Source organism: Drosophila gunungcola, unplaced genomic scaffold (genome assembly GCF_025200985.1).
Source record: "Drosophila gunungcola strain Sukarami unplaced genomic scaffold, Dgunungcola_SK_2 000001F, whole genome shotgun sequence".
Lineage (NCBI taxonomy): Eukaryota > Metazoa > Arthropoda > Insecta > Diptera > Drosophilidae > Drosophila > Drosophila gunungcola.
In genome coordinates, this window is record NW_026453197.1 from 1,874,485 (window position 1) to 1,900,597 (window position 26,113).

The following is a 26,113-nucleotide window of genomic DNA, read 5'->3' on the forward strand; positions in this document are numbered from 1 at the left end:
AAATGGATACAATAAAATTGCATAACGAATAAAATGCGGTCAGAGTGAATTGGTCCTCCTGGCCAGTTCCAGCCACTTGCTAGATCAGAGCATAAAAACTGCAACAAGGTTAATTGTTTATTAATGTTTTGCAGGGCATTTTTTATTGTTGTTTATTTTTTGTTAATATTAATGTTTGACGTTGCTTGCGAGCGGCGTTGTTTAATTTGGTTACTAATTAAGCATTTAACACATCATTCTGGCTTCTTGCTGACGCATTTCATTTTTATTTCAATTTTCTCACTTTCATCACTTTGCGTAACTCTCCCCTGAATACCATTTCAGTTGTTTTTTTGTCTTTTTGGGATTTTTATTTAATTTAATGCCTCAGTTACAACTCATTTTATATGCTTAAATACATGTTACATAAGTGTTGTTCGTGTATGCGTGTGTTTCTTTGTATATACGTAGGTCTATAATTGTATATAATGTTACATATGTATATATCTTTTCAATTGTGTCCATAGCTCTGCATTTAATTCAAATATATTTCTCATCATTCAACATGCTTCTCGTTTTATATTTTAATTTGTATTTAAAGCAACACAATTTTATTTTGTATTATTTTAGCTTAAATGTTTAACATTTCGTTTTATCTTACATTAATATTAATCCATTAGTTACATCGTAATTAATTTTTTGGCTTATGATGAACGATATAAATTTTATTGTTTGAGCTGTGGTAAAAACATTTAATGAACTTAATTAAACTGCTATACGATAGCTGAAATTATATAAACGAATGTTAAACAGAGCATGACCTGGTTTTTTGGCAGTTTAGTTATCAATATTTATTGTAGGAAATATTTAATAATTAGTAGGCTTCAATATAGTTTTTATTCTTTCCTTTTCTTTATTTAAAATTATTGCATTTTTCGTTTTCAAAGCTTTTATCCACTCAAACTCGAAATAAATCAAAACGCCGCATGTTTCCCTGAACTCAAAAATAAAAAATATATGTGCTTTGGTATTTTTGGATTACTTGAACAATTTCGATGATCGATATGTGTGGTGTCTTATGTTAAGTTTATTTTGCATTTCAGCTTGCAATCCTTAAGGCATATGCATAATTATATAATTAAGTGTAACCTTATATGCAAGTGTGAGTCAGCAGCGTTTAACGCACGAATGTATAGATGTATATGCATATTTATATAGACCGTGGTTTGTTAAGTTGATAACTATGAAACGTTCTCAGTTGAAAGCACAGCACTGAAAGCAAAATGAAATTGCATTTACCCTTTGGTTGGCTTGTCTCAACTCCTAGACATAGATGCGAATATGAGTGTATATAGACTCCCGACGAAGGGTTTTGTGATTGATGGCTATACATATGCTGTCCAAGCTCAGAGGGCCTGGTGTCTCACATATACATATTTTGGAATATATATGGGGGAAGGGCGGATCGTAATTAGGGTCTGTTTCACTAAGGACTAGTCGATTACACATATATGTTTTTGTATATATTTTATTCGCTAATTTTACGTGAAGCCTTACAGCTTATCCCATACTAAGCTAGATTCGCATTAACTAACATAGACTTACGCTAAGGCTAGAACCAACCGCAGATCGGATTGTTAACAATAGTGTCGAGATGACGACGAACAGCCACGCAATCGCCATCGAAGATTTGTGGCCTCCGTTAGATTCCGCATCCGCCTCGTTGGCATTGCCATTGGCCAACAGCGGATTCTGCGTCTTATCTAGGAAGGATTTTTGTTCAGATAAACCGATTTCGTTCAAATTCGATTGATACCGCGTATCTGAATGGGTGGCCATGAAATGATGGGCATGAAATGAAATAGAGCACAAATAGAAGCCGAAGAAATCGTGTGAGTAGGGACAGATGATATAAGTAGGTTGCTCGGGGGTAGTAAATATTAGGAGGGAATTTATTATTAACTCACTTTTATCCTGCGCATAAATGGATCGTGTGGAATCGGAGCCACCATAAGCATAATTGTTGTTGTTCCCGTTCTCTCCCCAATGTGAATCGGTGGAGTATAGACCCGATGAGGCAGTAGTTTGAGGATAGGACACTGAAAAGAAGGGTTCATTGCAGAATAGACATGTTATAATTTCCCTTTTTAAATATTATACTTTTTATATGCATTTTACCAAAACCAAATATAATTAATTCCAGCTTTAGGAAAAGCTGCCTTTTTTTATAAACATTAGTTGAAACATTGATCCAAATCAAAAGCAAATCCTTACGTCAATCGATAATAAGCTTTGCCTTCTGATGTTGTCAAAATGTTTACAATCGAGTCTTTAAAAAAGCAGAGTTTTATTTGATTGTTGCATTGCACTGTATTGTGTTTTCATTTACTCTGCATTTATTTAAGTCCACATAAATAAACGGCACAATAATTTGTGGAAGAATGTTCTTGTTTTCATAAAATTTACATTTTTCAATTTGGCATTTACAGCACGTTTCGGTTCATTTTTTTCCGCCATTTGTACATATTTAAATTTTGATGCAGTCTCATTTTACTGATTTTTTGTGCCTCATTCTGAATAATTTTTGCACTTGTCTCTTGTTGGGTATTTCATACGCCTCAGTGGCTTTTGCAAAATGCTAATTATTTTGTATTTTCATAATAATGTGTCAATATGCATATTTATGTGCGCCGCCGAGCACCCAGAAAACTGTCATAATTAAAGCAGGGGGCCTTATCCGCATCCCATTTCAATTTGTTGAAATTATAATTTGGATGTTGAAATTATGCCAGGTCAGTTTGGAAAATCAATGCTGGATAAATGTTACAAAATATTTTAAAATGCAATGTGCTTTTGAATGCGGTCCCATTCTGATGGACAAAACCAAAATTTTAAATTAATTAAAATGTCAACTGAAAAATGCCGTTTGATATAATTTGTAAAACCAATTTTTCCACACCAAAAATGTTAACTTCTTTTGTTCTAAACCTTTCTAAAAAAATTGTAATTATTTGTGAACTGAACACTTTTGAATGCCTTATATTGTAGGTATGCCTGTTAAAGCTTTTATATTGGTTTTGTGGACTATGTTCTCGGTGCGACTTTGAAACCCCTGCCAAGAAAGAGCAATACCAATTTCACAATCGATAACTTAAAAATGTTCTCGCTGGTAGCGAATCCATCACGTAATTAAACTAAATACGTGATATTAACTGGCTACCAATCTTGCGGCACATACATGCACATGCACATTAAGTTTGAAGCCAAGTTTCGCCATGATATCACATGAGGATGAGGGAGCCTGCAGAAGGAAAGTTCGCCGGCTAAGCCAGAGCAGGATGGCCAAAAATTCCACACCTTGGTGGAGGGACGTGACTTGATTTTTCACTGGCTTGATTATTATGGCCGCTCAACGAGCTCGTCCTTCGCCACTTTTTGGGGCGGCTATTCCGGTTCATTCGGGCCAAGAGAGTGAGTTCTGCCTCGTAGACAGGCAATTAAGTCAGACCACGGATGTGCCCGAGGTTCTTTCTCGCCCCTTTCACTTTGGCCTTTCATTTGGCTTTGTCCCTGGCACGGACAAACATCTAAATGGCTTAGATTTGTCAATTTGTGTTAAGGCCAATGCGGTAGTTTTTCAATGCCTCGAGTCCTTTATTAGACCCGCTGGACATGGAGAGCTTAATTAGTTGGGATTGAACTGGCGAGTGAAGAACTTAAAGAAAGCAATGCCCATCTTGTCTGAATTCAATTCAGTATATTTACTTTACTTTTAAACTTACCATACAAGCGTATAATGCCGTCCGTTTCGCCTCTGGGATTTTTGGCCACACATTTGTAAATGCCATCATCGCCACTGCTAACATTTATGATGGTCAACTTCATATGGGTTTTATAAGCTGGCAATCCGATTGTAGCTTCAACTCTGCAAGTAAAGAAGTTAAAGAGGAAACACATTTAAAAAATGTAATTATATTTTTGTGCCACTTATAATATATGTCAAGAGTGTGCAACGTAGTTAGGGATATATTTTGGACAATATAAAGTAAATATATTCTTGAATACCATCACCAGGAGAGTCAAAAATGTCCGTTTCAGTTTAAGAGCTATCTTCATAGAGTTTTCCAAAAAGTCTCATAAATCTCATTGGAATAAGCAGAAATATATCATATAGCTTAATGTACTTAGAGATTGTAATGGCTTACTATTCCAAAATTAGGGTTAAAATATCATATAGCTGTTATGGAAAACTTTGAAAAACTCAACGGAAAATCGAAATAGCTTTATAGTTATGTAGTCGGTTTTTATAATATTTTACTTTTGTAATAGCTGCAGGGTATATTAAATTTGGCTTGCCAAAGTTTACTTTCTATCTTCAATCACTTACTATATATATATATATATATATATATATATGGTTTTGGTACTCACTTGTACTTGTGCGAATCGTGAATGATTGGTCCCTCGCCACGTGTCCAATAGTTCAGAGATGTGGGATGTGCCTCAGTGAAGCATTCGATGGTAACGTTGGAATATTCTGGAGCACCAACCAATTGATGGGGGATAAGCAGCATTGGTGGAACTGAATATAAGACAAATTAATTTTTAAATATTTTTATACACTTATTAGTTGTATAGCTCAAAAAATCCTCATAAAAATATATTAAATCATTTTACATTTCAGTCGTAAAATTGCATCCTACTCACTTCTGTAATCAAAAAAGTTCAACTCAGTAAATGCATAAACTCAACTCGGAACCAAACTTGTGGTCAAGTTCTCTATAATTCATTTGACAACTTTGGAAGTTATTTTACCCATTTTTTATTGACAAACAACAAAGTTTCAAGAGCAAAGTGTATATGCATATATTTCATATAGATTTTTTCCTGCTGTTTTTGGGTGTATGCAAATGCGCTCTTTTAGTTTTGATTTAAGCAGGCATTTTCTCCCCAGACTGATTTTCATTTAAATTGCAAGTCAAGACGAGTCACCAAGAGAAAGTTCTTGAGCCTCGAACAGAACGAAAAAAAGGAACTATTTTCCTTGCAACGAAATCTTATGAATAGCATTATTCGGGATTTTTTCCATCTTGAGTTGACTGCCAGCTTGCACCGCTTTCACCGCCTGCACCTTTGTAATTATGTGCGAGGACATCTATGGAAATCCAACCTTTGGCGCCTCGAAAAAAAAAAACAAATATAAAAAACTCCCGCACTTCAGGCGCATTTGGCGCACACTTTTTTAATTAAGATATTAAATGGAAAAATGTCGCAGAGAGCGGGACTAATGAACACTCGAGCACTACGTTTCGCCTATAGTTATTGTCAGCATCCGAGTGTCATCAGCATCTTCATCATCATTAAGGGGCACAATGGATTTTCTTCGGGAGTTTTTTCCGCCTTGTCATTTGTCTGCCTGTTTTACCTTTTGTTGATTTATGTCCACCAAGAGTTGGCAATTAAGCTGAAGGCTAACAAAAAACGGCACGGAAAAGCAGTCCTGCTGATGGTCCAATTGAATTTTTAATCAGCTCGGACACAAATTAGCGCCCCGGCTTTTCCCCACTCGGCTTTGTATGCTTATGAAAAGTATCTCGTGGCTCTTTTGTATTTTTGATGAGGTGCTCAGTGGCACCATCAGGGCTGGGTATAATCCTTTTAATCAAAACAAGCTTAAGTGTGACAAAGTAAGCGGCTTAATTAGCCTGTCAACGAGTTGGGTCAAGTGGGTTAGTTGGTACTGCTCACCAAATATACGCCCGGCAGAGGAGATACAAAATCCAATTTTCCTTCTTTGCATTCAGATTTGCCAATTTTCCAATAACATTTTGATTGGCAGATTCTTTAACATAAACACGATGATTTTTCTTGGATTTTTATGGTATATAGAATATGGGGGAAATACACAGACGGCCCGAACAATTTGTTAAAACAACTGTGACAGCTTGCATATGTCCTTATGTCCTCATGTCCTTTGGCTAGGACACACATACGTCTACACATACTACGTTTATTTTTGTGGCGTGCGTTGCTTAGCAAGCAGGAAGCAACAAATTCAGTTTCTGTTTCCGGCTCCGAAGAGAAGCGGTTCCTATGCCATACGTATTTCTGACTGCATACTGATTTGTTGCCTTTGTGTGCAACCGAAACCGGAGCAGAAACGGCAAAAGTTCGCCGGCAAGAGGACAACATATGCTGCAAACGACCCTTAACCTGCGCCACTCCAAAGGAATAGCGTCCAAGGCAAAAAGCAAAGGCGAAACATTTTCCTTTGCTAATTTAGTATGCAGTACAGATATTCTATATTGATATAATTTCTGTTTCTGTTCATTTTTCCCCAGACAACTTTTGAGCGGAGCGCTTAAGCGAAAGTCAAGCAGAAATCACCTTGAAGTTGTCGCCGTCGTTTCCTTTATTTCCATTCATTTTAATTGCCCACACAAAAAGGAGGAACCGAGTGAAAAGCGCAGGACTCGAGTGCCGGGAATGGACTGAACTGGACGGACAAACATTTGTCCGGGATAACAGCTTCCTCCACTCCTTTCGCTCGGGCACTGATTTAAATTACAATTGAGTGGCGACAATATTGGCGAAAGGAAAGGCAAGCCGGCAAAGTACTGGCGCAGGGAAGTAGCGAGTCAAGCAGCTGTTAAGTGCCACAAGGACTCGCGTTGAGTCAACAATAATTTAGCACGGTGGGTGGGTTGCTTGGCCTGGACATTGAGTGACATTCTTTTCTTTCCGCCCGGCTCCATTGAAAATGGCAAGAAAAAAGGTGAGCTGACTGCTAGTGTAAACAACTTGAAAATTAGCCGTTAATGAAGCCTCGTTAAGGGGTTGCAAGATGGCCAAGAGGATTACTGTTCAAGCAGCATCATTGTTGAACAGTTGCGGACCATTGATTGCCCTGCCGGAGGAAAATACAGGGACAATATTTGTGGAATAAGTGTGGCTCGAAATGGGAATGATGGGATCGACTTGATTGCCAGACTAAAAGTTGCGTCTGGTGTCCTTTCTCCTGGCTGGGCAATCATCGATTGTAAGGGCTATCAGACGATTGAAAATGGTTATGTGTGTGGATGGGAAGTGGCAGTCATATAACAAACCTAAGTACATGCTTTAATCCTTTAATAGTTCTTTGAGATAATAGAAAATTATTGGAGTTCTTTAAAAGGAAATTTGTTCAGTAAAAAAAATATTATGATCTTAATATCAATATCCCAATATCCCTTTATTTAGAATAAAATATTAATCAATGAATTTTTACTACACACACTTAAATAATAATAGATTTCAACGCAGTCCATTTTTTAAATCAAAAATAAATAGGAATATAAGTTTACATTTATATTGTCGCAAAATAAGTTCCGCTTGAAAAATTTTAATACTCTTTGTTTACATTTAATAACATAATAACCATTTCTCTAGTTTTATTTGTTCTTTAAGCCCAACAACAATTTAGCTTATACACCAATTTCACCACTGTTGTCCTTCAGATACACCAATTTTTTTTGTCTAGGGGATCCGCACACACACATTGAACAATATATTTTTTTTATGGAGGACATCTGCGGCAATCAAGGTATTTTCGGCTCTTCTATTTGTAGTTTGCCATTTTTTTTGCGACCCCTTGCACAACTGAAATTTGTATTGCACTTTTTGCTGGCCACAGTTAGCCACTGCGAACTGTTAACGGAAACTGGAACTGGTTACTGCCCAGTTTGGCTTACTATTGCCACGAGGGGATTGCAACCACTGTTCGACGGCGGATTGTTTGGTTACAGCAGCGAATGTCGTGTACAAAACAAAAATAGATTTATGCTTGCGGCATTTTTAAGTGACAGCAAACGAGCAAATTTCTGTGACGACCTAGACCACGACCACCACCACGACTACGACCACGCCCACTGAAAGCCGCCCACCTCCCCGGGAATGACAGGACTTGACAGCACATGTGATGTGTCTGTCGGCTGTAATAAATCTTAAAAAGTGCACAACGGCAAACGCAGTGATTTGATTCCGTCTTTTATTTTTTTGTGCAGCTGCTCGCTCTACTATAAGCCACAAACTGCAGCAGCTACAAGTGTGTTGCCTACCAATTGAAAAAAGCCGTAACCATGGGCCTCTTTGTGGGATTTTTGCGGGGATTTCAGACTCAGACATGTGAGGCAAGTTTAAGGCATGAGAAAATTCTGCCTTTGAGCAGTACAATTATGAACAATATTTTCAAAATTAGACGACATTAAGTTGCAATTTCTACAAAGTTTATTATTTCCCTTTTAAAGTTATTGAAATATCAATATGGTTATTACCGTAACCAAATTTTTTAAGCATCAAAAAAAACTCGCGTTATTTGAAAGTACTGGTTTAGCGTTACCAAACATAAAACAAAATATCTAAAATAATTATTTTTTAAGATAACTAAAAAAAATAGCTTTAAATACAAATTAAGAATCTATTTTTTTAAAGACTTTTTAAAAATGTTTATATAAACAGAAAAACAATTTTATTTCATACACTTGCCGTTTAAATAGTCCAACCAAAAATTTTTAGACCAAGTTTATAACATAATATATCGTATATCAAAAAGCTCTCAAGGAAATCATTTAACCACAACTTGAAATTATCTAAAGACTTTTAACAGAAAAAAAAGGGTTGAAAAAGATTTGATCAAATTTAAATACTCCTTAGCCAACTAAGTGAATTACATTTATTTTTATAGCTAAACTGGACCTATGTGATCCATATTCATTCTGCTCCATAGTAGTTTTCATCAGTCTCTGACAATTTTCCTGGATGTTCGACTTTAATCCGCTGCCGACAAATGGAAATATGAGCGGCAACGAATCACAAAGTGTACAGGAAAAAACCCTGCAAATTCAACAGCCAAACAATATTCCCAGTACGCACGTAACAAAAATAAATTGAAAGCCAGAACGGAAAAATAGAGACTATGGACAGAAATAACAACGTTTGTATTTAGATTTAAGTCGACTTCCGTGGACACGTTATCGCATAGCAAACCAAATTGTTAACGTGGCTATTCACGTTCACAGTTTCTAGGGGTCCCTTAATCAGTGTCCTGGCACCAAAACCCAAAAACACTCCCATCTGGGGTACTTACAGTCCACGCTGACTTTGATGCGCTTGGAAACCGTGGGGGGGACCCCATTGGAGGCGATGCACAGATAGGCACCCATGTCCAGGCGGGAAATGCGAGTGATCTCGAGGGTGTCGCCCTCCCATTCGTTTACTGAAAACGGGGGGAAAATGGAACGGAAAATGACAGGGGACAGTGCTAAATGATTGATGCACTGCATCCGCACTTACCTATGTGATTCTTATTGATGGCTATGCGGGAGTTATCGTCGCGTTTCCATTTGATAATGGGTCTGGGACTGCCGCTCGCCCGACACCTCAGTGAAATGTTGGCGCCCTCCCGCACAATCACATCGCTGGAGCTCAACGAGTCATCAATGTTGGGCGGAACTGCGGGGAAAATCGGTGAATATCGGGGAAAAACGAATAATCTGCAATATCCGCTAAACTGTTGCGCACCGGTTATCCTCTTAAATAGATGCAGTCAGCGCCCATTTAAAATTGAACTCTGCCCTCGTATTTATGCATGATAAATATTTGCGAACAAACATGACAAACTCTAGTTTGGCACCAGGAAATTGCTTTTAATATGAACCCCGCTGTCGCACAGCAATTATTTTCCCATTTCTCATTATTCGTTTAAATAGAAAAGCATTTATTGATCATTCGCCAGAAACATGTGCTCAACTTTTGTATTCGAATGCATTCGGGTATCCCTTCACCTAGTTTATTCAATTTTAAATTGGCATTTATTTCTAAGCTAACATAATTATCAGTGATTGGCTTTCCGTTCCGGAAGCTTTTAATTTTAAATTTCATTAGAGACTATTTTAATGTAACTACGTATACTTTTTTCCATTTTTAAAGTTGTTCCTGATATCTTTTATTGTCTGCACATAATTTCGTTTCTTTTTCTCACATTTTTTAATTAAAAGCACGCGCATTTGCTCCCTGCTCCACAAATATCGCATGCATTTTTAATAATTTGTTTGTTGTTTGCCCAGGCAGGGAAAATAATTTTGCCTGGGCAAAGGATTCACTGAACTGTGCTCCGTTCCGGGTACTGGCCCGCGTCCTCGTCCTGATTCCTGGATTCGGTTCTGGACCGGCTTTCTGTTTTGCTTTTGTTTTCGCCATGTTTGCACCCCGCTTTAAGGCACATAAATTATTTTTTAATACGCGGCGTATTTGCACAGGATTTTTGGGAGCACCAGCGAAATCCCCGAGGTACTCCGCTTTGCCGCTTTGATTAGTTTCCCCACAACTTACCCACAACGTTCAGGTAGCCAAACTGCGTTTTGGCCGTCACCGTATTGATCTGGCACATATACCGACCCCTGTCCTCCTCGTGCACGTTGTTTATATGCAAATACCACGTGCGATGCCGGTCGTGCTTGTCGTGCGTGACACTGATGCGCGGATTGCGCGTGATCACGTGATTGTGAACGGTCAGGATGGCGGACTGCTCAAAGTGCATCCAGGCAACCTAAAAGAGAAAACGAAAACCACATTGAAAATACATTGCTTACAATCTTGCCTTAAAACTATCGATAAACTAAACTAACTGTAAGGTTAAGCGAATTAAAAAAAAAAAATTTTAATTAAAATTATTGAAAAAGAAAAACAGCAGAAAACATCAGAAAATTTATATTACCCTTTCAGCTTCTGCAAAAAATTTAACATTCTTTAAAACAGGTAAGTTTTTTAATATAATTTGAATTAAAAAAAATATAACATTTGATGATATTTATCTCAATTATTCGATCGTTCCTATGGCAGCTATAATATCGTTCTCCGATTTGAATACAATTAAAAGCGTAGTTCTTTATTATTAAACTATGTCCTAAGGAATTGAAAAATAAATTGATAATTAGAGAAGCTACAATATTTTTTATTCGGAACGGGAAGACAACTTTTGGAAAAGTTTCATGCAGATAGCTCTGCAACTGAAAGACTACTTTTCGTAGAAACGGACGGACGGACGGACCGACGGACATGCTGATCAAAATATATGTACTTTATATGGTCGGAAATGTCTCCTTCACTTCGTTACAAACCTCTGAAAATATAATAGCCACTCCAAGGGTATAAAAATAGACAAATTATTTGTAGTCGTGGTTTTGCTTAAAGTGATATTTAATTACTCAAAAGTTTTTGTGTAAAAACTTATTATCAAAGAAAAAATGTAATTTAATTAAAACCCTAACCAAGTATAGAATACTAAAAATAAAAGCTTAACGCTTAATCTAATTTTCGGTTGAACCCTTTAACCACTACCACTACTGGTGCTTAAAAAAGCGAGAACTTTTTAATAACATCCTAACATTCCTTTTTTTTGCGTTCTGTCACTACACACACGTAGTATATGGAACACCCAGCAATTTCACAGCTCAGCATCGGCAGTCGAAATGGGGGAAAATGGGAAAAAAGAACGGGTGGGAAATGGAAATGGCAGGGGGCGGAAGCGAGAAAATTGCATCATAGTGTCGCATATAAAAATAAACGCAACCGGTTACAAGTTCCTGCATGTTCTGAAAGGGAAAAGCAGAGAGTCCTGTGTGTGTGGTGATAGCTATGAATTACATGCAGCCAATATATGTAAGGCGAAGCCTTACTCACTGACGCCCAGCTACTTAAACATGCCATTCGACTAAAGCCAAGCCGGGTCTCTCGTTTCTCTGGCAGGAGTTTTCCAAGGGCTTTTCCATTTACTTGCATGCACTGCACGTTCTTCTTTTTGCTGCACACTTTCTTGTTGCTCTCATTTACACCTCAATTTGATTCTATTTCCTGCGTACCGACATACCATTGGATGGGTTTTCGGAGCCAGCACGCTAACAAGGCCGGCGATGGTGATGATGGCTACTTGAGCTGGGAATCCAGCACTTTGAGTGTCCCCTAATGATGGCCAAAGTCAGTGCAAGTAAGCCGCATCCGCCATTCATGGTAATGATCTGTTTAAGACCCGTCAAAAGCATTCGGGTAGCCTCAATAGCGAATGGCTGAGTTGGTGATGTTGGGGATGTGGAGATTGCAGTCTGCATTCAATGAAATTTAATTAGCGGGCTCATCCCACCTCATTTGCTATGCACTCCCAGTCTAATCTTTTAAGACATGGTTTTTATGCCAAGTAATCAAATCATTAGCACTTATTACAAGCTGCTTAATTAATAAATCATTTCACGTCCCTTCTACAACCCCATTTATCGTGGCCCCGTCGCTTTTCTTGCTCTGTTTGGACTATTTTTTTTACCGCCAAAAGGGAACGGCTAATGATGCATAAAAACTAAGCGAAACGATGTCAGCACTTTTCAGGAAAATTTCACTCCAGTTTTAAATGGATTTAGCCAATGGTAAAAATTATATTTGCAGTGATTTAAGTTTGTTAAGAAGTCCGTGATGTAACATATTTAATCATAGATGCTATGTGGTTAAGGTTTGTTGAATTTGTTGCAACAGATAAATGAAAGCAATGGTAATTAAATGAGATTTATAAATTTATATTAAAATGACTACCAAAATATCCATTTACATTTTACGTACCAAAGTTCTTACATTTCGTTATAGCTTAAGCGAATTTTTATATTTTTACCAAGTTTCTTTTTGAGAAACTTTTGTCACCAATTATAAATAAATAATAGGAAACGGAAAAGAAAATATCTTTCTCACCTTATATGAGCCCAGATTTTTAACGGAGCAACCAAGTTTAACATTACGTCCAGCAGGTACAGTTACATTTTCGATGTATTCAGTAAATTCGGGTTCTTCGACGACAACTGCAAAACACATAATGAATTAAAATAGCTAGTTAAAAATGAATTTATTTTCATTAAGTGCATAAAATATTTATTCAATTCTATTTATATTTGACTTAGTTCTATGTCAATATGCCGCTCATGAATTTGCATAATCAAATAAACCATAAAAATCAATTATGCGCGGAAAATTAATTGTAAAAATGTTTCCGGCTTTGGCTGCAGGCGAAGAGTCGGCGGCGGCGGCAGTGGTTCAAAAAATGGCTTTCGGGGATGCAAAATAATTATATCATTGATTTTTGCGTTGACTCATTATTCCGGCTGCTGTACGGGTATTTTCCGGGAATGTACAATTATAATTAAGCACATGTTCGAACGCACACCAAGGACAAGCACCAACCGTATAGTAAATTTCACTTATATTTCACTTATATTTGCTTCAAACATCAACAAGTTGAACTTTTTTTTTGCAACACTCGATGCGGAAATTTTCACTCGCTGCTACAGCCAGCTGCAATCATTAAACTTTTAATGACCGTATAACAAATTTGCCGAAATGCATTTTAATTGTGCTACGAAAGCAACTGGGAATGTTCCTAATAGCATTTCCGTTATTATTCAGACAAATATTGAAACTCCATAGGCGACAAGACCACAAAAGAGGAGGAGACTTAGCGTCATTCATTTATCTGCTAATTTAGTTGAGCTAAGCAAATATTTAATATAGAAATTCAATTTTTGTTTGCTTTGAGCATGATAGCCTAACGAAATAGCTTTGGCAATTCAATTAAACTGTTTGAGCTGCAATTATTAAATCGGATTCCTAAAAAGGCAACAATTATGCATAACAAATCACACAATTTTAATGAAGTGTGCGGCTTAGAGGGACACTAAAAGACTTTTGAATGTGCATCGATTAAAAGTGATTACAGCAGATTTTTTGAATTCATTTATTAAAAATAATTTTCGATTTAAAATAAGTCCTTTTCAATAACATTAAACAGTGTTGAAAAGGTTTTTATTAACGCATTGAATAAAGGTATTCAAATTAAAATACTCATTGTGACTTTTTGCTGATTTATAAATTAAATATTGTCAAATTCAAATTCAGTCAGTTCTCTGATAAAAAATAAATTGGCAAAAGTTCGGATTATAATTAAAGCGTATATTTGCGCAAATTTCATTTGGGAACCTAATTTAACGGCCCAGAAATGGTATCGAACTATTGCCTTAGTTTAATTAGCTATTTATGATGGCCGTTGAGCCTGCCAGTCATGTGTACATATGCACAATATAAACTCAAACACAAACAGCAGCCCATATAGAGTTACACATTTGCCGAATCGAAATGTGCACAAGTCAATTGAATTTGGTTGACTTCGCGAGGCCATGGGCGATATAAACCATATGCCCACCAATCCGCCCTTTTGACCGCACCCTCAAGCCCAACTAATTATGAAACAATAACACAAGAGTTGCATAAATTAATGAAAGGTTTCTGGCACAAAAAAAATTATTGACAGGTTTCGAAAATGGCGTTTAAACAGGGTTGTTTAAAGTTATATATTTTATGGTTCTTATCGGACAAAAAATAAATTCAGCTCACTTAAAAAAATGTATATCCAGTTTTATATTAAATAATGCTAAGATATATAATCAAGGAATGTTTTTTAAAAGTCTTGTCTCTTATTAAACAATGGCTAATTTCAACTGTTATTACCATGATAAACAAAATATAGTTTTGTTTTTCTGAGTGACTGTCTCTTGAAGTGACAAAAAATAGATGCAAAGGGCAGCACTGTGAGCCCCTTGTTGCAAGTCTAGCGTGCAACGTTTACGCAATGGCACCAACGGCGGGGAAAATAGTCTGCATAATCATGGGATTTCATCCAGCTGCAATTTTCGCGCCAGAGCGCGTGTCTGCATATAAATTTTGTTGGGGTCTCAGCCGTCCGCCCACGCCCACACGACCACACCCTAAAACAGTGACAACAAACAATCAAATGAGAAGTCTGATAGAGATGACAGTTTTCAAGGATATAATTAAATCCCTCACTATATGATAAAAAAAAACTTCCTTTTGCCAACATTTAATTAAAGCATTACATTTCCAGGAAAAGTAATTCAATCAAATTTTAAGACTCTATTAATATTAATATTGCTTATGAAATTTATTTGAGCAAATATATAGACAATATTTAAATTAAGAGCCGTAATTAGCAACCATTAGTTTTGGACTGGCCAAACAATTTAATTTTTGTAATGATCAGCTAAAAAAATTTTAATACAATTGCCCTTGATATCAATATCTAAATGGTGAGTATAATTTTGTTATTAGTATTTAATTTTTTCTTTGAGCTTTAATCAGTAAGTCGTTTAATGATTGCCATTTCAAATCATGTAATTTCATATTGTGAAGAAAGATATAATATATATATATTATATCTCGACCTCGGCAACAATTTAAAGTAAAATGTTTAAGAAATTGAAAATTTCCTCGTATAAAGCAACAAATAAATTCATAAATTACTATTCATTTTATTTCTGCAACCAAGCATCTTAATATTACCATGAATGTCTTCAACTAAATATTCAACACTTAATTGAAGTTGATATTGCATTTTTGCCTGCATAGTTAAGGTGCTCGACTCATGAATAAATTCGCAGCAATGCAAAAACACGTTGGCTATGATATTGGCCATCGGCAGTTGAGACGACGAAGTGGGAGGATGTCGATGTTGATGGGGACGAGGATGATGATGCGGTGGATGTCGCCTGTTGCGACATAAATTGCGCTGCCTGAATGAATTTTGTGCACAGTTAAACTGCATTATTGCTGTTGCTGGTCCCGTTTCCCCCTGCTTTTGTTGCCACTGCACCTGAGAACAATGACAGCCGGCATTCGCAGGAGTTGAGTGGCGGGTTGGAGCTGGAGGCGTGTTAGCCCCGCGGATATGTCACCATTCTGGATTTATTCTTCCCCTTCACACAGCTCACATGTGCACACTCAGAACTTATTTCCTTAGGATCGGAATCTTTTCTGTTTTTGAACATTTAAATTTCTCTTATAACTCTTTTTGAACTTGGGAAAATACTTTTAAAGATTTTTTTTTATCTATTTAATTTGGGAAAGAGATTTTGGAAATACCCATATATTTTTTTTTCTATTTATATGCGTATATGTTTTAAAACATTGAAGCTATGATGATTTTTAGCTTACTTATTCGATCGTTTCTTTTTCAATGAAACTAAAGGCGTAATTCTGAACTATCATATTATTACTTAGTCAAAAAGAATTTAAAAAAAATATTAAAAAATTTAGAAGTTACATTTTTTTGTATTTATTTATTTATATAATATAGTCGTCCGATTTTAATGAAATTCAAAAATGTTATTCTAGAATATTTAACATTTACTATATTTCAAGAAATTAAAAAACGAAATTAAAAAAAGCAAAGTTATAATTATGTTCGTTTATTTCCGACTGCTCAAATGGGAGCTATCCGATCGTCTAATCCGGCTCGTTCCGACTTATATACAACCCGCAATAGAAAAACAACTTTTGGAAAAGTTTCATGCAGATAGCTTTAAATCTGAGTGACTCGTAAACGTAGAAACGGACGGACAGACGGACATAGCTAGATCGACTCTCCTAGTGATGCTGATCAAGAACATACATACTTTATAGGGTCGGAGATGTTTATAGGGTCGGAGATGTCTCCTTCACTGCGTTGCAAACTTCTGACTGAAATTATAATACCCTCTGCAAGGGTATAAACACCAATATTCAAAAAGCTATTTTATTGTTTTCAAATTTGGGTTTGTTGTTAGTCCTCAGCTATGTATTGCATAATTCTCAAAATAAAATAACACTTCAATATTAGTTTATTAGCTTAGCACTATAAACTACTTTTTTTAAAAATGAATTTTATATTTGTTCAATTTGTTTTTTGAAATATGAAAACGATTTTTTTTTCCAAATTTAGTTTATCCTACACTTATATAAATGATAAATTTGTTTGCATGTGCATGGGCACGGGGATATCTTTGAACTGCCACCTAAGCCATGATGGCTTTCAATTTTTGGCGTAAAGCCTTGTATCACCTTTTGCCCTATGGCTTCCTATGCCAGTATCACTGGCTCTTCAATCTGTGGGGGTATTGGGGACCCTTTCCCCCCATTTGTCTGTGCAAATATGATTGGCTGCGGGGGCGTTGGTCTGCCACGTGGCATCAGAGTGTTATTGATGGCATCAGGCGCGGGAGTCGGAAAGCAGCCAAAAGGCAATCGCGGATAAGGATAAAGTGCGATTGCAGTATTTACACTGCACTACAAAATTGCAAGCCAAGGGACAAGTTACCTGGTGCATCGGAAAATGTTAGTAAACAGTAAAAATTCCATAGACGTTGGCCAAAAAAGATTACAAATTACAAAATTTCCTCATTTGTTTTCCAATTTTTTTAAGCAAAGAAAAAACGTTTAAAGAATCATCGAAAACATAACATTTATTAAAATTAAAAACCAATTTTTAATTGACATGAATGCTGCTATGTTAATTCACAATTTTAAGCTGACCATTTTTGTTTGACTAATTGAGAAAAAATATTTATTTTTTATTTGCACTTTAAGTATAAAGATATATATTAGAAAATGCTTTATAGCAGCCGTATAAAACTAGTTACAGAATAAATTGCTTTATTTTTTTAACAAATACAACTCCTTTGGCGTTACCTAATAAGTTTAGGGACTAAAAATGTAACAATAAAGGGCCAGCAATGAATTAAATAATCAGGAAAATAGTCGATAATAGAAAAAAAAACCTATTTATAAAGGTAAATATTTAGAATAGGAACCTATTGAATATTCTGCGTATCACGGCTTAACTAAATATACTAGATACGAATTTTGATTTATGTAACTAAGTGAAATAAAATAAAAATAAAGAAGCTAACCAGATGATTTTGCTGATGACCAGATTAAGTTTGACTTTTATCGGCGATGCATTTTATAGGCAGGAAAATCAAAAAAGAGGGCAAACTCAATTGTGCAGTATACCAGATTGATTACAAAAGCTCTGTATCATAGTGTAAAATCACTTGAGTTTAATATTCATTTAGATATGTCATGCCAGATACTCACTGTTTAAATTCGAGGTCGGCACATTGGCCCCGCCTCCGGCCACAATCACGCCATTGCTCCCGACCACCGTGCTGCCGGTTCCGCCGCTGCCAGCCACAGCTCCTCCTCCGCCTCCGGCTCCTCCTGCTCCTCCGACGAGACTTGGAACCGCTCCAACCGCCACTGTCTTGGAGCCGGACGGATGTTTACCCGAGGCGATTCCGATGCCCCCGATGCCGCCGCCGTTGAGAATCTGCGGCAAGATGATCTTGTTGGTGGAGTCCCCCGCTGTTGCCGCGAGCACGAGGAGGGCCCCAATTAGATGCCAGGACGGGGGCAACATCAACTTGCCGTTGCGGTCGACTCAGCCACAGCCAGGAGCCCCAATAATGGCCTCGCCTCCTGGCCAAAGTGCATCCTCTCGGATCGACTGGCTCAGTTTTTACCACCGCTCCGCCACTCTAATTTTTCGCACGCCGCGGGGTTTGTTTGTGTTTTTACTTTTGTTCGGGAGTCTTTCACACGGTTTTGCTATCGCAGTTTTTGGCTCGTGGCAATTATCAGATTTTTGACTTTGTTTACTTTTTACTTTTCCTTGGGCACTCACTTAATATGTACTGTGTTTAAGCAAAGCCAATCTGGTGAAACCATTTTATAAGGATCTGGTGAAACTGGAGTGCAGAATTTTTAATATGAGTTCTAAATGGTGTTTAGCCTGAATATTGCACATTTTTAAACTCGATATTAAATATAAATTTATTTTTGTAAGTTGCAAACTTTCAATGATCTAATCAAGACATATTAAAACTATTTAATACGCCTGTACTTTAATTAATATTTTAATTGATCGTATAAGTTATAACCGACTTTTTATTACTTTTTTAATTGAAAAGAACTTTAATGATCAACATTTACGGGATAAGAAGAATCGTAAGCCCTTTTAACGTTTTTTATGTTTTGAAAGGACTTAAAGAATATGTTTTTAAAACTAAGAAACAATTTTCAATTTCGCAACCAGAAAAAAGAAAAACATATTTACTACTGTTTGTTTCTTAAAGACTTTGTCTAGTTAGTTTGAACTCTCCCATTTTTCAATTTGGACTCTTTTCTAGGGATACATATTCCATTTGGCCATGAGCAAAAGGAATGGAAAAACTGCCTTAATTCTGGAGTTTTCCATTTGACTTTAGAACCCATAAATTTGCCTTCAATGCACTGGATTCCCACTTTCCTGTTCCCTGCCCAATTGTTTGCTGTCTAGTAACTTTCAACGCATGCACACAGATGGCATGCAGATTTTCTGGGGAATTCAATAAAGTTTGGCAAAATATTATGCCATAGACCCGCATGTTAGCTGCCTGCCACGCCCCCTTTGCGTAGGCGGTTCGCACGTGTTGCAGCAAAGTTTAAGCCACCAAAAAGGAAAGAAAACCAACGGAATTATCCAAAAGTCATAAAGATTTGCCTCAGAACAAGGAATTCGAACAGCCCCTGGCGGGTAGTTGATAAAATTAAAACGCGTGAAAGGCCTAACCGGAACTCATAGAAAAATGCATTCGTTATCTTTGAAAGTAAAGGTACTAGAGTCTGCGAACTTTAGGAAAAGTCGGCGAAATAAAAGTTTCTATTCCACATGTGTAGACAGCCAAGTTTATGCCAATTAATTTAAATGCTCTTTTCATTTGTTGTTTATCTTAAGTTTTGGTTTTTTGGCTTGCTTCTTACTTCTTTGGCTTCATTTTATACTTTTACAACTTTATTTCTGTCAATGTTGTAATATCTTAAGTTTCTCTAACAAGAAAGTACGTCCTATGATTGGCTTACAGTGCGTTTCGCCCATTAATTTACTTCAGATTTTTCTCATTAAAAATATGCTCATAGAAAACACGGTCTATTATTTTATATAAAGGTTATTAATGGGCCTTACAATTTTTACAAACTTAAAATTATTATCTTTAACTTAGCATAATGATATATAACCCAAAAATACAATTTATATTATTAGTCTGTTTCCAGCTGCCTTGTGCGTTATAGTTGTGTCACGCACTGCCCTGACTCTGTTTCGTTGCTGTTTCTTGGCCATCTGATCCAAAACTTTCTCTTCAAAAATGTTATATTTTTTATGGCTTTTAAGCGTGTCGCCTTCAGCATTTCGGTGGGGTCCACACGCAGCCTGGCAAACACTTACTCAGACAGAGCTCCCCACAAAAACCCACTCGTAGTCACAGAGACAAAACTTTTTCCCTTATGACTCGCTTATGAAATTAAGCAATTTTTGCCGACGCCCCAGCCGCCCAAAATCCTCCACACCACTCACACATGATGAAGCTTTTTTGGTATGGACCAAAACAGATTTACCATCAGAAACAAGAACAAGAAGTCCAACAAATTTTATGCACTTTTTTATGAGTTTGGCAAAGTGTTTGTAATTAAATTAATAAATTGTTGAGGGAGGAACTTGTTCCGAATGTGTTTGTGTTTTTCCTTTGTTTTTATGCTAGGAAATTAAATTTTAATGAGGCCACTTAGTGTGTGTTTGGCTTTGGCTTGTTCTGTTTTTGAATGATAACTTCTGGCTTATAATTGTTGTGGGTTTTTGAAAGATTAACTAAATGAAAGTTATGCAGTGTTTAGGGGAAAGCAAATGAATTAAATATTAAACATTTGTACTTTGAATCTTGCTAATGCTCGTCATACGGCAGCAAGAATCTTACCATTTATAAGGGTTTCAGAATGTGGTGCTCCAATACCACTTTTTATTTATTTAGATGACTTAAAATTATGTAAAAGGAATTCTGTAAACAATAATAAGCCTTGACAGCCATGCCCTGTCCCCTAAGTAAATCATCAGGCCATGCAAAATGGTCCCTGTCCTCAGGCGATTTCTCTTAAGCTTCGCTTAATACTTGACAGCTTTTAACTTCCATATTGCCATGGTAATTGAGGGGAGGACACTGAGTTGGCAAAAAGGTTGCCGGGAAGGAAAGTTAAGTAGACCTGTGGCCTTGTTTATTTTTATTTAAAAGTTTTATAGGAAGAACTCAATTTAAAGGTAACTAACTATCAGAAGGCTTTTGGGTTGTCTCTGTGAAAAAATCATAGTCAACCGCTTTTTAACTACTCGCTTATGTAAAAGGCTTTCACCGTATTGAAATAAATCGAATGTAAAGAAACAGATATAAATAAAATAATTAAAATTTAAAAGGTCCCTCCTTCTATTAGGCGCCTGCCCACTGCGATCAACTTTTTCAATACCTTTATTTTGATTAAGTTCTTCTTAATTTTTGTATCCACAATTTATTCACAAGAAAGGAAGCAAACTTCATCAAGCCAAAGTTTCTGTAACCTGGCAGCTATTGCAAAAAGTAAATATTCTTTCAAAGTAAATATTCTTTATTCGATCGTTCATATGGCATCGTGTAGTCGTTTTCCGATATCAGTTAAATTAAAACCGTACGTCTGTAATTGTAAAAATAGAGAATTTATAATTTTTACTCGATGTATTTGTTTTATTTCGGATTGTTCCCATGAGAGCTTTATGAAATAGTCGTCCAATTTGAATCAAAATAAAATCGTAATTCTGAAAAATAAACAATATCTATATCTTGAAAAATGCAAAAAAAAATTAGTAAAACAACAAATCTATAATTAAAAAAAAACAATTTTTCCATGGAGAGTTTTCTTTAAAACTGAAAGACAAGTTTGCGAAAAAAAAAGGACAGACAGACGGACATGCCTTGACCGACCCTGCAATTTAGTGAATTTATATGTTTTATAGGGTCAAAAATGTATCCTTGGATGCGTTCAAACTTCTGACTGAAATTTTAATACCCTCTCAAGGATTTAAAATGACTTTAGACTTAAGACTTGTACTGACTTTAATCTTCTGAAAAAATTAAAAAAAATTAGGTACTATTTTGGGCTTCTTCTCAAGCGAATTCCTATGGCTTAATTGACGTATTAAATTCACACAAATGTGAAATTGGCAAGAGGTATTCAATATGCGCATCAAAAAATGTACACTTTTGATCAAAAAATTCCTATCAGACATATAATTTCCATATTTTCTTCATCATCATTATGAACAGCATCATATTTTTGCAATTTGGTTTGCACAATTTGTAAAGTTGCAGCAGCAAACGACAAACCAAATTCAAGCAAACAAAACGAAACAGAGCTGAACAGAAAAAAAATTCAAAAAAAAGTGGAAATAAATAAAGAGGCAATAAGCCTTGTCCTGGCTGACGACAAAAAGTTCAGAAACAGCTGACATCCTGGAGTTTACTATCCTTCTCCGGCTCTGTATCTTGCCATTGATCTGCATTGATGCTTGAATACAACACACACACACTTTACAGTAAAAACTAAAGGTATTACGCTGCTTTGGACTTTCACATTGTTAAAAAAAATGTCTTTCTGAATGCGCTATTCTAATTGGCTTTTCTAATTTAACTTATTTTAATTTTATTGGTTAAACTATGGGACCTCTATTCTCGGTTAAATCAAATTGATTAAGTTTGTTCAGATGGCATAAAAATCAATTCAAAAAAAATATTTATGTGTATATTTTATTAAATAGCACTTTTTAATTAAATATTGAATTTAAAGTCTCAAAACTTTTTATAACTTTTAACAAACCTATTCCGACCGAAACCTATCTATATGATTATTTAGATGATTGTGAATTAATTAAACTATTATTGTTAATATCAGTTTAAGTTATAAGGCTCAATTAAACAAATGACAATTGTTTTGTAATATAATTGGTGTTTAAAAAAATACTTACTATATACTATTAACATACAATTTGTTTTTAATTTCTCTTTCTATGTCTGATTTGTTGTCTATTTAATGAACATAACATATTTTATAATAACAGAAAATATATATATCCTGCAGTTTTCAGCTCAACCCAAGCTTCACTGTAGTTGCACGCGTTGACTCTCTATCTACTGCCCCATTACGTATGCAAGTTTTCAGCAGTTGGGAGTCGGGCCCTGGCCCTTCTCCCCACAGCTCCCGACTCTCCGTGGATGTAGTGGGTTAATGTATTTTTAAGCTAAATTCTTTGTTTATATTTGCCTTGCTGTTTTCGGTTGTGTTTGCCTGTTGTGCGTTGCGTTGCAGTGGCAACAACTGCAGTCCTTTATCAATCGCACCAAAATTCCCCCTCAACATCTTTTTGCGAGTTGTCCCAAAGTGAACTCTGGTGGATTCATTTATTCGCTTATAAGTTTGTTAGGGATTTTTTCAGAGATTCAGAGAGTGGCTCTGTGTGCGTGTCTGCCGGCTTCGGTACTTCGGGACTTTGAGGGTCCTGGAGTTAGTCTCGATGTTTGTTTACTTGTTGTTGGCATGAAATGTGCATTAGCAGAGTTAACTGTTAATTGTTTACCCATTTCAAGTGCCTGACAAGTGACATGTGAGTGTGTGGTCTGGATTATAGTTGTGATTAACGTTAAAATGGTATTCAGTTATTTGAGAGTATGTTTGATTTACTTTCACTTAGATAAATCAAAGAATTCAATTGACTTTTATGACTATACGGTCATTAAATTGTTTGTCGTTCCCATTTCTCATACTAGAAATACATTTTCTAATAGACTTAATTATAGAAATATAACACACCGATAACATTATATTTGAAACGCATAAACATATATTTTAGAACTTTTAATAGATGGCTAGCTCAAATATGGTTTGTTTTATTAGGATAAGATTAATATGTCGTCTTCAACTACATTTAAAAAAAAATAATTTCTTAATATACCTTTAAATTAAAAAAATTTGACTGACATTCATGTAGAAATGTTATTTCTAAAATACTACGACCCTTTCTTTTTGGGTTTCGTAAAATTTTGATAGTTTTTAATAAAATAGGCATATACACTTTGTTAGATAATATGGAAATTATTGTTCTTTTTAAATTTATTTATTTCATTCTTATTTAAAAGACACCCCTAATTTAAGGATACAAAAACGCTTTTCTTTGAAAATCCAAAATTTACAAAATCTGTTGCTTTACAAATGTAAATAATATACTTTCAAATGAGTTTAATTAAAAATGGGTTTTATAAAATGTACAGCATTTATAATGCTCTTGTTATAAACTTTTTTTTTGCGCTTGACTTTCTTCAATCTGTGGAAAGCTGTTTTCTAATTTATTGGGTTCAAAATTCTTCTGAAATAAAATAGTTATTTGTTTGATTTTTGTGGATCTAGTTGTTGTTCTCCAAGATTTTTCAAAATTCTGTTCATACATATATTTGATCTTGATCCTCAAAAAATCCTCTTATAGTTTATTCCTACCAAATATTCAGCATGTACAATTAATTGATATAAATTTTATGGTTTTAAAAGCATACACCATACAAACTTTGCAACTACTTTATTTATGTGCATGTTAACAACAAAAAAACAACTAATTAATCAGTCAACAGTTTGAATAATCTTTCACCACATTCAAGTAATAAACACAACATCACATAAACTTATGTGCTATTTCTTTACAATCGATCACATGGCGACGAGCGCGCTTCACTTAAGTACGACTTTCAGTTAGCCGAGATCTTCACTCACGTTTTTTTTAGAGTAACTGTGACAAAACGCGTCCGCTTCGTGCAGAACCCGTAGCGAAACTGATTTGCCGAGGACACTTAATGCTCGCACAGAGCCCGGCTCTGGGTTTCCACCAACAACAAGAATGGAAAATCCAACGAATGAAAATTGCTGTTACGTATACGCCGCGTTAGACGAGTGATAACAGGCCGGGACGAGCCGACGTCCGACAGAGCGAAGCCGAAGTGGAGGTTCGGTTTAAGCCAACCAAAGGCCGCAGGATGCTGTCCATTGGTAGTTGTTGCTGGCTTTGCCCCGGTATCCTTGTTGTGTTCGGCGGCTTGTAGTTTGCGTGCAACTGCAACCACAACAACAGACCGCAAAACACGCGACAAAAATGTTAACAGAGTCCACCCGAACTCCCAACTCATACCCCCGAAAACTGCCCCACGACGTTCGAGTTGCAAGCCAATTTCGCTGTCGAACATTTTGGGCCTTGTGGGCGAACCTATCGTTGGGTTGCTTTTTAATAATAATCGAATCAAGCCAAATTAAAAGCAAATTCAAATCCCATATTTGTTTCTCGCAGCACATGAAGTTGTTTGTTTTGGGACACATTGCATTTCGGAGGCAAGCTTTTAATTAGAAGAGTTAATTAAATTTATTTACATTTTATTTCAAGTCTTTATGTATATTTTGGAAAAAAAAATAAAACAATTAATTTGAGATATTCAATTTGCAAGCAATGCCAGTTTGCTTTTCGCTGACGCAGGATCAACTAATTGAGGGTGATAATTTGAATGAGATGCAGCAAAGTTGGTCAAAAGGGCGCAGAGTAGAGAAGATTATTTTTCCGGTTTTCCACTGCTATGTTTTTTGATTATTTCAATTCGAGGTGGTCTTGTTTTATTTTTCGTTTTTATTTTAAGAAGTTTGTTTGTATTCAACAGAGAGCAAATTTAAAGAAAACTAAAACAACGGTGAATGGCAATAACGCTTTATAAAGTTTTTCCATTTACACAGAAAGACAGTGAATATATAGACGGATATGTGTTAGATTCCCCCAGTTGGCCATCTGAACCAACTTAATGAACTCTTTCAAATCACAGGCATCGCTCAATGCCAAAAATATTAAAACTGACAAGGCTAGACGGTAGACAAGATGACTGCCCTCTGATCCCCTCCCTGGGATTTCCCTGCACGGAACCAGGAAACGTGCATCGTCGCTGCAGTTGAGGGATTCCCAGAGGTGCTGGGCCTGGAGTGGGCGTGGTCGACTGTTGCGCCAGCATGTGACCAACACAGGAAGAATTGGGGTGGACAGGAGGAGGAGGCGCAGGCGGAGGTGGAGGCGGTAAAGGCCACAAAGGTCGTTGCAACACATTCGCTTCGTTGGGTCAAAAGTCAAGCGGTGGGCGGGGGATCCCCTTGGATGCCAGCCATTACAGCACTTTGTTGGCTGCTTTGTAAAGTTTTTCCCCACCATGGCAAAACTTTTTTCTCTCCCCCAGTCTTTTTGTATTTTTCACGCCTTGTCCGAAAGTTTCCTGTTTTTTTCCCCCTACTTGTTTTGCTATTTTTTCCCGCTGCTGCCTTAACAATG

The 26,113-nt window shown here is 36.3% G+C and overlaps 1 protein-coding gene across 7 annotated transcripts; it reads right to left on the reverse strand.

Moving 5' to 3' along the window:
- Positions 1–148: 148 nt before the first annotated feature.
- LOC128263324 (lachesin) lies at positions 149–24,596 on the reverse strand. 7 transcript variants are annotated; one of them, XM_052998342.1, is made up of 10 exons: positions 24,463–24,596; positions 17,974–18,623; positions 12,748–12,854; positions 10,348–10,564; positions 9,310–9,468; positions 9,104–9,232; positions 4,411–4,561; positions 3,762–3,904; positions 1,947–2,078; positions 149–1,742 (listed from the first exon to the last, which is right to left on the reverse strand). In XM_052998342.1, the coding sequence occupies exons 2-10, from the start codon at positions 18,293–18,295 to the stop codon at positions 1,570–1,572; spliced, it is 1,533 nt and encodes a 510-aa protein (XP_052854302.1). In that variant the 5' UTR covers positions 18,296–18,623; positions 24,463–24,596; the 3' UTR covers positions 149–1,569. The 7 variants fall into 7 exon arrangements, with proteins under 7 accessions (XP_052854302.1, XP_052854296.1, XP_052854297.1 ...); XM_052998336.1 differs by having other exon boundaries at positions 149–1,802; XM_052998337.1 differs by having other exon boundaries at positions 149–1,802; positions 24,532–24,595.
- Positions 24,597–26,113: the final 1,517 nt, after the last annotated feature.

Excerpts from the sequence above, each read along its gene's own strand:
- LOC128263324 (XM_052998336.1), bottom strand. The coding sequence starts at position 18,295 with ATGTTGCCCCCGTCCTGGCATCTAATTGGGGCCCTCCTCGTGCTCGCG. Across the intron at positions 9,233-9,309 it reads CATCAATAAGAATCACATAG|TAAACGAATGGGAGGGCGAC; the intron begins GTAAGTGCGGAT and ends CCCCGTTTTCAG. Across the intron at positions 1,803-1,946 it reads CATTTATGCGCAGGATAAAA|ATACGCGGTATCAATCGAAT; the intron begins GTGAGTTAATAA and ends CCACCCATTCAG.